At 39.8% G+C, this 17,592-nt stretch overlaps 1 protein-coding gene across 1 annotated transcript; it reads right to left on the bottom strand.

The window, feature by feature from the left end:
* Window positions 1–645: 645 nt before the first annotated feature.
* Window positions 646–8,475, bottom strand: EHD1 (EH domain containing 1). Its single transcript, XM_053689259.1, has 2 exons — window positions 7,949–8,475; window positions 646–772 (listed from the first exon to the last, which is right to left on the bottom strand). The coding sequence occupies exons 1-2, from the start codon at window positions 8,350–8,352 to the stop codon at window positions 646–648; spliced, it is 531 nt and encodes a 176-aa protein (XP_053545234.1). The 5' UTR covers window positions 8,353–8,475.
* Between the last annotated feature and the right edge of the window lie 9,117 nt (window positions 8,476–17,592).

Below are 17,592 nucleotides of genomic sequence, written 5' to 3' on the forward strand. Positions count from 1 at the left end.
ACACTCCAAAACGACTTCACTCTTAGTGAAGTAAACAGGGTCCTTGGCCTAAGACGAAGCTTTAGGATGTTAAAGGAAAACAAATATAGCCAAAACAAATCTTATGTCATCTTTGTATGGCTGAACCCATTTGGAAGCGTCTACAGCTGCCAAACACAACTACACCATCAATACACTATAAGGCAGAGCTTGACAAACCCAGGTGCCAGGGAGCTGCTGGTGCCTTAAACTTAGGTTTTCAAGTCCTAGTTTAGAGTCCTCAAAACACCCATGGGAGCCCCGACTTATCCCTGTCGGCCTCCACTAGATGTACGGTACCCTTAAAATTTAGCTTGGTGCTACTGGATCAGAGGATATAGAAAATTTATATATATATATATAAAATATGTGTATTTCTAATGGAGCAGGTAATACCCCGAAACATTACATTAAAAGGTAACAAAGAAAATCCTGGCGAGTGCATCCTTTACTCTGACTGATACTATCTATACCGTGGAAGCACCCTGGGTAGTAGTTAGTCTAAAACCATGAGTATTAGCATAATAGGGTTGGCAAATAGTTTCTGGCTCCTAAAATTATAGACTGACTTCTAAATTTTGAATATTTTAAAAATAGCTTTGAATTTATTTATATGTATTTAATGCATTAGACATTAGAAAGAAATGCCATCTGACCTCTGCTAATCCGCTGCTTTTCCCCAGACAGGATTCCTGGTGTGTCTATAATACTTATGCTCTCCAAAACAGGGTTCGGCATCTGAGCACACATGAATCTGTAAAGAGAAATGATGAAATTATACAATTAAACTTTAGCTGATAACAGTTACACAATTTGTCCATAACACAAAGAACTTTTACAAAAACACTTCACGTAGTCTCAGATGTTCTATCACTGCATCTTCCATTCTGGCTTGAGGAGAAGCATAATTATTTTATTAAAACAGCTATGAGAGTGTTTAATAAATTCCATAATGTAATGTGGTATGCTCTTATGTAAAAGGACTGCCACTTAACCCTTTGAGTGCTAAGCATTTTCCCACCTGGGTGCTAAGCTTTTTTAAGCTTTTTTTTTTAAAAAAAATATCAGATCCCCGAAGACTGTTGGAAAGGTTAGGCGATTACATTTCCAATGGTGGGTCTTGGGGATCTGTAGCTGCTTAGATGCCTGAGATACAGGCTTCTAAGCAGCATGCCCCTTGCTCCTATACTTAACATTGTTAAGTATAAATAAAGTTCCGCAGTGACGTCATCACGTAATTGCGCGTGACACCACTGTGCATATTGTGATGCTCCGGCGATGCCTGTCACTATGCAGGCCCGATCGCTGGGGGAGGAGTGGGTGGGAGCCCCCAGATCTCCCTCAAGGTGGGAGATTGCTAGCGACAGCTCTGAGCCGTCGTTAGCACCAGAGTGGGAAACTCTGCGACGGCTCAGAGCCATCCTTAACACTCAAGGGGTTAAAGGGACATGATATTTAAATGCACTTGAAAGAGATGCAGCATATCTGTAAAAAGTCGACAAATATATAATGTGGACAACTCTACGCAAAAAAGGATAATATTTAATCTCAATATTCTCCCAGTGGCCACAGCCTATTGTAAACAGACTTTACGCATCCACCTCTTTGCCAATAGCCGTGCGGCCCAGCTGGCATTATGCCGGATAGGTAGCACGCTATTGGCGGAGATCACCCTCACTGAAAAATAGCCTTCTATGGGCTGCCTGAGGCGCTCAGTGCGACGAACGCAGCAGACAAATAAAGGAACTTTCAGCATGAAGTATTTTATACTTCATGGCTAAAAGTCCCCTTTATTTGTTGCACTGGTAAATCCTAGCAGTTCATAAACACAAGGATTTACCATCACTTTAAAACCCCTTTGTGTAAAGAGAGACAACTGTTGCATTTGTGAGTAAATGGATGACATTCTGTATTAATGTGTCTGGTCAGCTGTCCCATAAAGACAGCTGCCTGCTTACAGATTCTACGGATTGTCACCTGTTAAACTTTGCTAATATCTAAAAGTGGCAGGATCCAAAAATGGCCATATTCCTACACAAACTATTTGTGAAAATGTGAGACTGAATACTAAACTGCTGAAATACCAAATTTGCTAACTCCTTTGTCTCCTATAAATTCTCTATCACTAAGGGATGAGAGACAATGTGAGATTGTACTTGTAAACAATAGCTCCCACATCAATAGGGAACTCATGAAAAGCACTAGGGCATTGCCAGGGGAAAGAAGAGACGAAAAAACCCTTGCGTCATTTAAAACTGAAACCTACACAGACAGAAAAAGATCCTGGAGATCCCCTCCCTAAAAACACATATCTAGAGCAGTGTTTGACAAATCTTTGAGCAAGGGCGAGCAAGGGGCAGTGTGAGTGTGCGTGTCCTGGGGACTCTAAACCAGGTACTAATTTTAAGGCGCCAGTGGCTCCCAAGCACCTGGGTTTGTTGAGCCCTGATCTAGAGGACAGATAGGCATGTATATAATGTGCATACAGGTCATTATAAGCGAAACTAGATTTTTTGAATCAATGTATATGTATATGTAGACCATTCATCAATGTATTCTAATACTTCAGTTAATAAATGTTTTTTGCCACCTCTAATTAAATAATTATACACACAAATCAGTTTAAAGATAGAAGCTGAATTGCCAAGCATGTATTTTATTTCTAGACACTAGCACAAACAGGAAACAATACACTGTACTTCAAGGGGTCAACAAATCTGGAAACTAGTAAGAATATTTAGGTGCCAGACAGTGGTATTTGTATATAGATATATGGAGAATAACCCAAAAAGTTTGAAGCCAGAGGCTTCCTGGCTCCTGGGTTTGTCAAGCCCTGCTTTACTCCAAATGATTACCCAACAATAGTCAGCCATTTTTATAGGTTTTACTTTCTTACCACTACAAAACTATGTGCATCATCATGTTGTAATACACCAGCTAGAAATATACCAGCCTTTATGAATGCAAAATATCTGATTTTCATAGAGATCTTTGTTGACCAGCAAGAGAGATAATGTAACTTCTCTTCTGGTCAAGAGCATGTGATTTCAGAGAGTTATCACTTTACTTCCATTAATACTTTCCATTTTTTTCCCCCTGGTATCCTTTGTAGAAAAGCATAGTCTCAGGGACAGTAGTGCACTACTGGGAGCTAGCTAATCACATAAACATCTTGTCATTGGCTCTCCAGATCTGTTCAGCTATACCCCAGTAGTGCATTTTTGCTCTGAAGCGAACTTTAACTATGTGTTTAACCTCTTTGCTGGGGTTAAAGGGCCACTGTAAGTAAATATTTTCTATGCCTATTACTAACTAACTACCCCAAATATGCTTTTTATCAATAGCATTTCATTAACATATCTCTACCGTATATCAAATCTTGTCTGCAAATTTAATTGTTTTCCAAACCCACTCCGTGGGTATCCTTTGCTCTGTACCAATCCGTTTACAATACCTAGGTTTCAAAATGGCGCTTTAAACACAATTTAATTGGTTTAAGTATTTTGAACATGCAGTGCTGAAAATAGTGGGCAGGATAACGTGACATCATTGGCAAATAAAAGATATAACTTTTAGAACGTTATGAAACTTCGTTTTGGAGAAAATATAGGTCAGTAGGTTTTAATTAATGTTTATTAACTTTAATATGTTAGTTGTTTGGCTTAAAAATTATAACGGAAAGTAATCCTTTAAACACTGTTATATGCAAGCAACAGTGCAATAAGATTATTCTCTTTTCACTTGTATGTCCCTTTAACTACAGCAAATGATAAATTCTAGCGGTGTCGGAACATAAACCACAACAAGCCCTTTGCACTGCACGGCTTACTTGAGCATGAAGTTTATTTAAGCAGCTCACATAACTGAGCTAAGCGTATTAGACTGAACGCTTTCTCTAGAAATCAAACTGTACTGGAAAAATAAATAAAATTTTATATATATATATATATATATATATATATATATATATATATATATATATATATATCTTAGTTTTAGAGTTAAAGGGACAGTATACACTCATTTTCATATAACTGCATGTAATAGACACTAGTATAAAGAATAAGATGCACAGATACTGATATAAAAATCCAGTATAAAACTGTTTAAAAACTTATTTAGAATCTGTCAGTTTGGCTCTGTTGAATAGGTAGCTGGAAAGCCCACTGCAAATGGCAAATAAGACACTTCCCCCTTCTTTTGCATATGAAAAGACCCTTTACACAAACAGGAGCAATCTGGAGTAGGTAGTTGACGGTATTCACATAAAACTTTGGGGCTTGGTTAGGAGTCTGAAAATCAGAGCAATGTTATTTAAAAATAAGCAAAACTATACATTTATTTTATAATAAAACTTTATGGGCTATATTAATAGCTCATCTACAAAACATTTATGCAAAGAAAAAATGAGTGTATAATTGCCCTTTAAAGGGAAATGAAACTCAGAAATTTTCTTTCACGATTCAGACAGAGAAAACAATTTTAAACATTCCAATTTACTTCTATTAGCTATTTTCCTTCATTCTATTGGTATCCTTTGTTGAAGCAGCAATGCACTACTTGCTGCTAACTGAACACATTAGATGAGCCAATAACAAGATATATTTGAGCAGCCACCAAACAGCAGCACCTAAGGCTACCTAGATATCCTTTTCAACAAAGGACACCAAAAGAACAAAAAATAGCTAATGCAAGTAAATTGTAAAGTTGTTTCAAATCTGCTCTACCTGAATCATGAAAGAAAAAAAATGTGGGTTTCAGGTCTCTTTAAACAAATCCAAGCAGACAGGGCTTCTAGACAGGACTCGAAAATGTGTTTGATGTAGGAGCCAGAAATGTGTCCAATATACATTTAGAGAAACAGAGATTTACCTTTTCCCTGGTTTTGAACCCATTTGGCACCACAAATTCGATCACGTCACCGTTTCCATTGTGGATTTAGATTGTAACTGACAATTCATAGGTGGTTGTGACCAAGTTAGCACAGGCTGCTGCCAGAATTGTACTGATGTGGCCTGTGTGTGGGTGGGGGTGTAAAGGGGTTACAATTTATGGGCAGCACCCCATAGCTGTTAACCTCTTAAATCCATATAGGCCTTTTATTACTATTACCTCCAAACGCTAACCCTTGCCCATACAAATTTACGGGCCAGCAACCCCACAAGGTGACCCAGCACCACATTTTGCAAGTGGGAGCGTGTGGGTGTTCAGCACTATGTAATAGGAAGAGTTGAGGACTAGACCCCATTTTGGAGGCACAGCGACTGACCTCTTTAACAGGACAGGCAGAATTCTAGTGTGGAATCGCTATACATTTACCTAAACAACACAATCAAGACAATTATTGTCCCTTTAACTATAAACAGCCTTTTATGTTAACTGTTCCTTTCACTGTTTTACTGGGCTAATAAAAGAGAGACCACATATTTTGGTTATGGAAACCAAAAGTAATTAATTCATGGGGCAAAGGGCCTTTATGGTATTAGTACACACAGCATCTAGTAATTCATTTATGGGACAAATGGCTTATATGGTATTAGTACACACAGTGTTAGATGTTTCGATACCAACCTGTAAAGGAGGGCATAACTAGAACGTATTGCAAGGCTCAACAATTTCCAAAAGCCAAGTTGCTTTTGGATAAATAAAAGCCTGTCTAGCAAATAAGAGTGTGTATGGCTGGGTACCATACTGTATATCCTGACATTTAAAACAAACTGAGAAATTCTTAGCTAATTTATTGGGATTGTCACACATCTAGTAACTCGTTATAGAAGGTATTGCCAAATCTCTAGACAATAGCAAATATTAGTTTCAATAGTGTTTTCAGTACAATAAAAAATAAAATGACTAACTTTTTGGGTCTGAATAGAGATCTGATATAAATATAACAGACAGGGTTGCATGCAATAAGGGGTATAAGCATAGGTTAAAAGAAGTTGCAGGGACATAGGGTATGAGCAGATATCTCTGATGTGGAGAATTTGGGTGACAAAAGCTTGATGATGAACTCAAATACAGGTCATCCTTAAAGGGACAGTCTACACTAAAATTGTTATGATTTAAAAAAAGATAGATAATGCCTTTACTACCCATTTCCCAGCTTTGCACAACCAACATTGTTATATTAATATACTTTATAACATTTAAACCTCTAAATGTCTGCCTGTTTCTAAGCCACTACAGAGAGCCTCTTATCACATGGTTTTTTATTTGCTTTTCACAGCAGGAGACTGCTAGTTTATGTATGTGGGCCATATATGCTTACGTCTGAGGAGTTATTTAAGAGTTAGCACAACACAGTACTAAATGCAACTCAATAGACAATATAAAGTCATGTGATCAGGAGGCTGTCAGAAGATGCTTAGATACAAGGTAATCGCAGAGGTAAAAAGTATATTAATATAACCGTGTTTGTTATGCAAAACTGTGGAATGGGTAATAAAGGGATTATCTATCTTTTAAAACAATAAAAAGTATATTGTAGACTGTCCCTTTAACTGCTGGTAGCTCAGTATTTTGAGAAAGGCAACTTCCACCCCTATAATTAGGGCTGGAAACCAACTAGAAGTATTATGCTTAGCATTGACTGGTCTAGTAATACTTATTTCCTGACTTGTAAACTATAATGAAAATTACTCACAGGCACGATTCTATACCCATTACCCTATATGTGAGAGATGCATGTATTACAATATAATGCTTAAAAATAAATCAAAAAAAGATTCTGCTAAATCTCTCTGTCTGCAACTTTTTGATCAGGCACATTTGATTATTGTACTTTGTAGTTACTCACAGAGCTGAGTAATAAGTTGGCCCTTTATACACGCTATTTTTTTAACCCTTCCCACTAGGTATGTAGAACCATCACTACTCAGTGGATGTCAATTTTGATGCTAAAGTGCCTGGTTTTTAAAAAGTCTTTTAGAAACAGGGGAACTTTAATTCATCAAAATTTACATTTCACGTGTGCTGTGAAAAGAAAAAAAAAAAACTTAACTTTTAATCTTGACAGAAGCTCCAGCTTCCATCGGTCGTTGCAAGCCATTTCTGACGTCAGAAATGAAGGATTGGTCATCCTCCAATCATGGCTTTCCCCCCCGGGGGGGATCATAATTCAACGCTGTGACTGGAGGAAGCCGGATTCCTCATTTTAGACCCAGGAAGAGGCTTTGCGACGGGCGGAGGAAGCTGGAGCGGCTGTCAAGATTAAAAGTTAGGTTTTTTTTCACAGCACAAGTGAAATGTAAATTTTAATGAATTAAAGTGCCCCTGTTTTTAATCAAATTTTTAAAAACCGGGCACTTTAGCATCAAAATTGACATTCACTTTAAACGGATGTAAACCCCAAATGTTTTATTTTCCGATTCAGACAGAACATTGTAAGCAACTCTCCAATTTACTTATATTGCCAAATTTGCTTCATTCTCTTGCTAACCCCTTTGTTGAATGAACAACAGTGCACTACTGGGAGCTAGCTGAACAAATAAGGTGAGACAATGACAACAGGGATATAAAGTGCAGCCACCAATAATCAGCTAGCTCCCAGTAGTGCAACCTACCTAGATATGTTTGTCAACACAGGATACCAAGAGAATGAAGAAAATTAGATAATAAAAGTAAAAGAAAAAGTTGTTTAAAATTGCATGCTTTGATTCATGAAAGAATATATATATATATATATATATATATATATATATATATATATATATATATATATATATACACACACACCAGTGATGATTTGACTGTCTGGGGTTATGAGTCACTGATCCAAAACTTTTACTTGCGGCTCCTAACTTGTTTCATTATTCTCATATGTATTTACAGCTGCCCTAGATGATGGCAAATGGCTCCTGGCACCCTAATATCAGATAAACTGATCAGGTAGGTACAGTGATATATTGGGGTTCCCCTGGCATATATTTACCTGTTGAGAAAGGCATTCCCAAAGGCACTGAGCTTCCTAAAGGGTTTCTTGGGGTCCACGACCAGTGCGTTACCGGGGACCACCCCTTCCACCGGGCCATGCATGACCGCGATGAAGGAGTCGGTGGTGGGCTCAGGACCTATTCTCATGCCCGGAAAGTCCTGTTCCATCAGATGACGGATAAAGGTGGTCTTCCCGGTGCTGTACTGACCCACAAGCAGTACCATGGGCTTGTTATGGAAGTCGGCATCCTCCAGGGCCGGTGAGTGGAAGTCATGGAAGCGGTAAGTGTCCTCCAGCGGCAGCAGCTTATTAGTGTACAGCTTACGGAGGCCCTCTGACACCGTCTGGAAGAGCTCCGGTTCTTTCTTTCTCCGGGCGTCGTTACTGACCCAGCTAAACATGGTGACTGAGACGAGAAGAAGAAATCCTGCGACTCCACTAAAACAGCCGCCTGACACTGTAGGCGCGGGCACGTGACCTAACGGACCCGACTCTGCAGCTTACAGCTGCCTGTCTCGCGCCGACCTGGGCGTGGCGCGCGAGCGTCAGTGACTTTGTGACTGCGCGCCGAGGAGTGAGCCAGAGAAACAGCTGCAAGGGCGCGCGCGAGCGACTGGAATGAGGTGTGCGCGCTCAAAAAGCGCAGTTGCTAAATAAAGAGGCGTTCGAGGCTTCTTACTAAGGTGAAGGGACAGGAGCATTGAGAGGTCACTTTACTGTGACAATGTTTAGTTTTCAGTTTGTAATTACAGTAATTCATTTATTTAATGTAACATACCATGTCTGAGTACTTATACAATGAAAATTTCTTAATTAGTTGTTACTGGAGACGAATAATAAAAAGTACTTGAACTACTACTAATTCGTTTTAAATACGCACAGTACAGTTCGCCACATAAAGAAAGCTGCAAAGGGCCACATACTAAAGAAATTGTTTTAACAACTTTCATACTATTTTTTATTAGAAACATTTGCCTTTCTTTGCAGTCCAGGAACAAACCCAAACAAAAGCCAATTATCTCCTTTCCTGAGGCCATTTAAACTTTTAAAGGGATATTCTAGTAAAAAAAGAACTACTGCTTATTATGTTGCTGGGCTCAACATTTAGGGCTAGATTTATTAACGCTGAGGCGTATACGCGCCCCTGTACCCGCAGGTATTCGCAATTGCACACAAATGCAATTTTGCGCTCACGTGCAATCCCGCCCCCTGTCCGCGCACAGTAACCAAAAATCTGCCACCAAATGCAAATGCCAATAAAGGATCTAGAGATTTGCTGGAGGGTGCAAAGTATTCTAAATCATTATTGTAGTATCTTTAGTTTTCAAAGGTGATAACAATCATAGATTTGTAGGGCAAGGAGGGAGGTAAAGAAGGGGATTTAATTAGCTGAAACAAGTCTTAGAAATGCTGACAACTCCTGCAACAGTACAAGAAATAACATGAATATATATGAAGAGAAATTAGTATATATTAATAATTTATTTAAGCAGTGTGGCGCTATATTGATGATGTGTTTGGCATATGGCTGGGCGACATTGGAAGCCTATTGCAATTTGTGGAGACACTGAATTCAGCTACTTTGAATATTACATTTACTTTGGTTCATAGTGAGGAGAGTTTAGCATTTATGGATACGATGGTAATCAAAGAGAATGGAAGAATCAAGGTAGATTTATATAAAAAAAGACACTGACAGAAATGACCTATTATTGGCGAGTAGTACACATCCTCAGTCCTTAAAGGATTCCCTGCCCAAGAGTCAATTTATGCGGGTTCGCCGCATTGTGTCAGATGACATAATAAGTGAAGAAAGACTCAGGGAAATGGGTGATCATCCGTCTTGATAAAGCCTACTGGCGAAACACGTAGACGTTTTTTTCTACAATACAAAGAACTGGACATCTACTTAAACTACCCCACTTTGAAAGAAGTAGAGGAAAAGAGAGTTTAACACAAACGGCCGTTTGTATTCCAAGTCCGAGTTCTCACACACACGCTGGAGGCGTGCACCGCGAATACCTGTCTCAGGAGGCTGCCCGGAAAACACAGAACCCAGACTGTAGGGGTAAAAGTTGCTTCAAGCCGGCAGAATAAAAGAGACCCATACACGCAGGAGCGTGGTCTAGGTTCCAATAGCAGCGATACTTGCTCCATTCAAGGAGGAAAGGCAGAAAACACATACCGGTAAGAAATACATTGAATTCATCAGACACAGATGTGTCAGAAGACCCGGTAAGCCCGTCCTTATACATTTATTAAACTATTCCTATTACAGCCAAGTTTACCAATAAGAGAAAATACCAAGAGACATTACAAAAACAAGTGAATTACATTATTACAACTTATTTATGAAGATAGACATTGTTACTTTTTGATCGAAAATAGTAACATCGAGAGAAAATAAAGCCACTAAAACTGCGGCAATAAACTATTAAGGTGGAATAAAGAAAAATAAATTTTGAAAGGTGGAATCACTTAGAAAGATCATAAAAAGCTCATTATAGAAGTATTTTATATAACCAAATATTGCTTATTTTAAATTCAGGGAGACGTCCCATATCTATATTTCTGGAACACTATATTTTTATTATGTTTTTATGTTTTAAATAAATGTACTTTTGTTAAATTGTAAAGAGGTCTCCAGACTATCTTATTTAGCTTATAGCGCTCCTACACTCTATATTGTTTTGTCACTTTGAAATTTTACTCGGTAATAATAGGGAAGATTACCTGTGAAGGAGCTTTAAGATTAGATTCCAGGCGCAGTTTCTTGTATATCTATTTATAATATTCTGAAGCCACAGATAAAAAACAAAGGATAAGAATAGAGACAGATTAGTGTTTGTATCTAAATATAATGAATTGAGCAGTCAAATTCAGAAGATCATCTGTAGATATTGGTATATTTTAAAAAATTGCAACCCAGGTATACCAGAGTTCCAAAATGCTCGATGCCAGCCTACAAAAGAGGGGTTAATCTAAGGGATACTCTAGTGAAAGCAGATATTGGTAGTGCCAAAATTGATAGACAAAGATATATTACAGGCAAAAATATGGAATGCTATCCATGTCTTGGATGCTCTCATTGTAACAACATGATAAAGGGGCCTATTTTTGTACATCCACAATCAGGAAAACATTTTTGGATAAAAGATTTCTTGACCTGTAACACTGACTTTGCGATCTATCTCCTTAAATGCCCATGTGGCTTAATTTATATAGGTGAAACGGATTATGATCTGTCTGTTTTTTTGTAGAAAAACTATTTTGGAAATTTGAATTGTATTATTGATTAATTTTTTCTGAATGGATTGTGTTGTACACAGAGAGATGTTTCCCCAGTCTTTGATAAATATGAACAAAAGAAAAAAAGATTTAGTTTTTTTTCTATTTTTTTCTCTAATTTTTTTTTTTTCTAAATTTGTATTTCTTATCCAAATGACTGTGTAATGTTGCACTTCTTTTGTGTAAAGGTGAATAAGTTATTAACTTTTATAGAGTAATTTTGAGATATATAATGTTAGGATATTTACATATGCTAGTAAGGAATAGGCCACGGTTGTGGTATGTAAACAGTTAATTGTTTTTTGGTGGGTGTGTCCTTGGGGGTATTTAAGGAGGAAGTGGAAATTATGTATGTATAGCATGATGAAGGACATGTAGTCTGAAACGCTGCTTCTTTGTGCTTTGGGCTACAAATAAAAAAATGGTAACTATCCATTGGAGTGCTGCTATTCTCTTTAACTCCTGCAACAGTACCCAGCTTCACCTTCAATATGTAGTTTTGTAGAACCCATAATGTTTAAGTCTACAGTCACCATTGGCACAAGTCTGTGCTACCAATGTCTAGACCATAAAATGTAAATATTAAAAAAACAAAAAGTGAAGCAATCTAATATAGCCAACATATGGAGAAAAATTAAAGTGATGATAAACTCTCCACTTGATGAAAACAGATCCGTAATGTTAATTATATTTTAGATAGAGTTTATTTCATCAGTTGTAATGACGTTGTGTTATAACTTACTTTTTAATATAGATAAGGAATTCAAATTCCCTTCGCTCTGCCGCCCACTTCAAAAGTACATTTCTTCTGTGAGCTTAAAGTGAATGTAAATTTTGATGAATCAGTGCCGGTTTTTAATAATCCTATTAAAAACATGGGCACTTTCATTCATCAAAATGTAAATTTCACTGCTTTTTTGAAAAAAACTTACCTTTTCTTTCTGCAAGCAGCTCCAGCGCTTCCTCCGCCCGTCGAAAGCCTGTGCCGACGTCAGAAATGACGATTCCGGCCTTCCACCAATCACAACGTTGCTTTAGGCAATGATTCCCCCGGGGGGGGGGGGGGAAGCCGTGATTGAAGGATGCCGGAATCGTCATTCTTGACGTAAGAAGAGGCTTGCGACGGGCTGGAGAAGCGCTGGAGCGGCTTGCAGAAAGAAAAGGTGAGTATTTTAACAAAAGCAGTGTAATTTAAAGTTTGATGAATGAAAGTGCCCCTGTTTTTAATAGGATTATTAATAACCGGGCACTCATTCCTCAAACTTTACCTTTACTTTAAGGTTTGATTTGTTGTCCAATCAGTGCTCTCCACTTAAGGCACTTTTGTTGTAGTTAGAGAGCTGATTGGACAACAATTCATAACATAAAAACTGACTTTGAAGTGGGAGGTGGAGTGCGGGGTATTTGAATTTCATATCTATATTAAAAAGAAAGTTAAAGCACATCTTCATTACAACTGATGAATTCAAGTCCATCTAAAATATCCCTAACATTCCAGATCTGCTTTTATAAAGCGTACAGTTTACCATCACTTTAAATGGTCAGATATTTTGTTTTTCTGAACTTATTTTAAGATGCACTAATCCTGAAGGCAAATACAGAAAGTCTATACAAATAAAAAAATGATACCCATATATAAAACATATTCTTGTCTCTTAGGAAATAAAGCAGGAAAACCAACATTTCCACCTTTCTTTTTCTCACTCCATTTAAAGGGCCATTATAGTAAAAAAAAAAACAAGACATGCTCTAATCCGTTATATTGTGTAATTTTAAGACTATCAACCCTAGATTACTGTGTGTTTAACCCTCACAAAAGGTGGGTACCACTCGGGACCCACAGAGCACTGCTGTTAACAGCAAAAAAACATAATTTATGCTTACCTGATAAATTTATTTCTCTTGTAGTGTAGTCAGTCCACGGGTCATCCATTACTTATGGAATATATCTCTTCCTAACAGGAAGCTGCAAGAGGATCACCCAAGCAGAGCTGCTATATAGCTCACATGTCATATTCAGTCATTCAACCAAAGCAGACGAGAAAGGAGAAACCATAGGGTGCAGTGGTGACTGGAGTTTAATTAAAATTTAGACCTGCCTTAAAGACAGGGCGGGCCGTGGACTGACTACACTACAAGAGAAATAAATTTATCAGGTAAGCATAAATTATGTTTTCTCTTGTTAAGTGTAGTCAGTCCACGGGTCATCCATTACTTATGGGATACCAATACCAAAGCTAAAGTACACGGATGAAGGGAGGGACAAGGCAGGAACATTAAACAGAAGGAACCACTGCCTGAAGTACCTTTCTCCCAAAAATAGCCTCCGAAGAAGCAAAAGTGTCAAATTTGTAAAATTTTGAAAAGGTGTGAAGCGAAGACCAAGTCGCAGCCTTGCAAATCTGTTCAACAGAGGCCTCATTTTTAAAGGCCCAGGTGGAAGCCACAGCTCTAGTAGAATGAGCTGTAATCCTTTCAGGAGGCTGCTGTCCAGCAGTCTCATAGGCTAAACGTATTATGCTACGAAGCCAAAAAGAGAGAGAGGTAGCCGAAGCCTTATGACCTCTTCTCTGTCCAGAGTAAACGACAAACAGGGAAGAAGTTTGACGAAAATCTTTAGTTGCCTGCAAATAGAACTTCAGGGCACGGACTACGTCCAGATTATGCAAAAGTCGTTCCTTCTTTGAAGAAGGGTTAGGACAAAGTGATGGAACAACAATCTCTTGATTGATATTCCTGTTAGTAACTACCTTAGGTAAGAACCCAGGTTTAGTACGCAGAACTATCTTGTCTGAATGAAAAATCAGATAAGGAGAATCACAATGTAAGGCAGATAACTCAGAGACTCTTCGAGCCGAGGAAATAGCCATCAAAAACAAAACCTTCCAGGATAACAGCTTGATATCAATGGAATGAAGGGGTTCAAATGGAACGCCTTGAAGAACATTAAGAACTAAGTTTAAGCTCCACGGCGGAGCAACAGTCTTAAACACAGGCTTAATCCTAGTTAAAGTCTGACAAAAAGCCTGAACGTCTGGAACTTCAGCCAGACGTTTGTGTAGAAGAATAGACAGAGCAGAAATCTGTCCCTTTAACGAACTAGCAGATAAGCCCTTTTCTAAACCCTCTTGTAGAAAGGACAATATCCTAGGAATCTTAACCTTACTCCATGAGTAACTCTTGGATTCGCACCAATATAAATATTTACGCCATATCTTATGGTAAATTTTTCTGGTAACAGGCTTCCTAGCCTGTATTAAGGTATCAATAACTGACTCCGAGAAGCCACGCTTTGATAGAATCAAGCGTTCAATCTTCATGCAGTCAGCCTCAGAGAAATTAGATTTGGATGGTTGAAAGGACCCTGAATTAGAAGGTCTTGTCTCAGAGGCAGAGACCACGGTGGAAAGGACGACATGTCCACTAGGTCTGCATACCAGGTCCTGCGTGGCCACGCAGGCGCTATCAGAATCACTGAAGCTCTCTCCTGTTTGATCTTGGCAATCAAACGAGGAAGCATCGGGAACGGTGGAAACACATAAGCCATGTTGAAGACCCAAGGGGCTGTCAGAGCATCTATCAGCACCGCTCCCGGGTCCCTGGACCTGGATCCGTAACAAGGAAGCTTGGCGTTCTGACGAGACGCCATGAGATCCAGATCTGGTTTGCCCCAACGATGAATCAGTTGAGCAAAGACCTCCGGATGAAGTTCCCACTCCCCCGGATGAAAAGTCTGGCGACTTAGAAAATCCGCCTCCCAGTTCTCCACGCCTGGGATTTAAATCGCTGACAGGTGGCAAGAGTGAGACTCTGCCCAGCGAATTATCTTTGAGACTTCCAACATCGCTAGGGAACTTCTGGTTCCCCCTTGATGGTTGATGTAAGCCACAGTCGTGATGTTGTCCGACTGAAATCTGATGAACCTCAGAGTTGCTAACTGAGGCCAAGCTAGGAGAGCATTGAATATTGCTCTTAATTCCAGAATATTTATTGGGAGGAGTTTCTCCTCCTGAGTCCATAATCCCTGAGCTTTCAGGGAGTTCCAGACTGCGCCCCAGCCTAGAAGGCTGGCGTCTGTTGTTACAATCGTCCAATCTGGCCTGCGAAAGGTCATCCCCTTGGACAGATGTGGCCGAGAAAGCCACCATAGAAGAGAATCTCTGGTCTCTTGATCCAGATTTAGTAGGGGGGACAAATCTGAGTAATCCCCGTTCCACTGACTTAGCATGCACAATTGCAGCGGTCTGAGATGCAGGCGCGCAAATGGTACTATGTCCATTGCCGCTACCATTAAGCCGATTACTTCCATGCACTGAGCTACTGACGGGTGTGGAATGGAATGAAGGACACGGCAAGCATTTAGAAGTTTTAATAACCTGGCCTCTGTCAGGTAAATTTTCATCTCTACAGAATCTATAAGAGTCCCTAGAAAGGGAACTCTTGTAAGTGGTAATAGAGAACTCTTTTCCACGTTCACCTTCCACCCATGCGACCTCAGAAATGCCAGAACTATCTCTGTATGAGACTTGGCAGTTTGAAAACCTGACGCTTGTATCAGAATGTCGTCTAGGTACGGAGTCACCGCTATGCCTCGCGGTCTTAGTACCGCCAGAAGTGAGCCCAGAACTTTTGTAAAGATTCTTGGAGCCGTAGCTAATCCGAAGGGAAGAGCTACAAACTGGTAATGCCTGTCTAGGAAAGCAAATCTTAGGTACCGATAATGATCCTTGTGAATCGGTATGTGAAGGTAGACATCCTTTAAGTCCACTGTGGTCATGTACTGACCCTCTTGGATCATGGGAAGGATGGTTCGAATAGTTTCCATTTTGAATGATGGAACTCTTAGAAATTTGTTTAGGATTTTTAAGTCCAAGATTGGTCTGAAGGTTCCCTCTTTCTTGGGAACCACAAATAGATTTGAATAGAATCCCTGCCCGTGTTCCGTCCGCGGAACTGGGTGGATCACCCCCATTAGTAAGAGGTCTTGTACACAGCGTAGAAACGCCTCTTTCTTTATTTGGTTTGCTGATAACCTTGAAAGATGAAATCTCCCTCGTGGAGGAGAAGTTTTGAAGTCCAGGAGATATCCCTGAGATATGATCTCCAACGCCCAGGGATCCTGGACATCTCTTGCCCAAGCCTGGGCGAAGAGAGAAAGTCTGCCCCCCACTAGATCCGTTTCCGGATAGGGGGCCCTCTCTTCATGCTGTCTTGGGGGCAGCAGCAGGTTTCTTGGCCTGCTTGCCCTTGTTCCAGGACTGGTTAACTTTCCAGATGCTGCTCCTGCCTTGAAGTTACGAAAGGCACGAAAATTAGACTGTTTGGCCTTTGATTTGGCCCTGTCCTGAGGTAGAGCATGGCCCTTACCTCCTGTAATGTCAGCTATAATTTCTTTCAAGCCGGGCCCGAATAAGGTCTGCCCTTTGAAAGGAATATTAAGCAATTTAGATTTAGAAGTCACGTCAGCTGACCAGGATTTAAGCCATAGCGCTCTGCGCGCTTGGATGGCGAATCCGGAGTTCTTAGCCGTACGTTTGGTTAAATGTACGACGGCATCAGAAACAAATGCGTTAGCTAGCTTAAGTGCTTTAAGCTTGTTCATAATTTCATCCAATGGAGCTGTGCGAATGGCCTCTTCCAGAGATTCAAACCAGAATGCCGCCGCAGCAGTGACAGGCGCAATGCATGCAAGGGGCTGTAAGATAAAACCTTGTTGAACAAACATTTTCTTAAGGTAACCCTCTAATTTCTTATCCATTGGATCTGAAAAGGCACAACTATCCTCCACCGGGATAGTGGTACGCTTAGCTAAAGTAGAAACTGCTCCCTCCACCTTAGGGACCGTCTGCCATAAGTCTCGTGTGGTGGCGTCTATAGGAAACATTTTCCTAAATATGGGAGGAGGGGAAAAAGGCACACCAGGTCTATCCCACTCCTTGCTAATAATCTCTGTAAGCCTTTTAGGTATAGGAAACACGTCAGTACACACCGGTACCGCATAGTATCTATCCAACCTACATAATTTTTCTGGAATTGCAACCGTGTTACAATCATTCAGAGCCGCTAATACCTCCCCTAGCAATATGCGGAGGTTCTCAAGCTTAAATTTAAAATTAGAAATCTCTGAATCCAGTCTCCCTGGATCAGATCCGTCACCCACAGAATGAAGCTCTCCGTCTTCACGTTCTGCAAACTGTGACGCAGTATCTGACATGGCTCTCACCTCATCCGCGCGCTCTATCCTTAACCCAGAGCTATCGCGCTTGCCTCTTAATTCTGGCAATTTAGATAATACTTCTGTCATAACAGTAGCCATGTCTTGCAAAGTGATTTGTAAGGGCCTCCCTGATGTA

This window comes from Bombina bombina, chromosome 7 (assembly GCF_027579735.1).
Source record: "Bombina bombina isolate aBomBom1 chromosome 7, aBomBom1.pri, whole genome shotgun sequence".
NCBI classification, from domain to species: domain Eukaryota; kingdom Metazoa; phylum Chordata; class Amphibia; order Anura; family Bombinatoridae; genus Bombina; species Bombina bombina.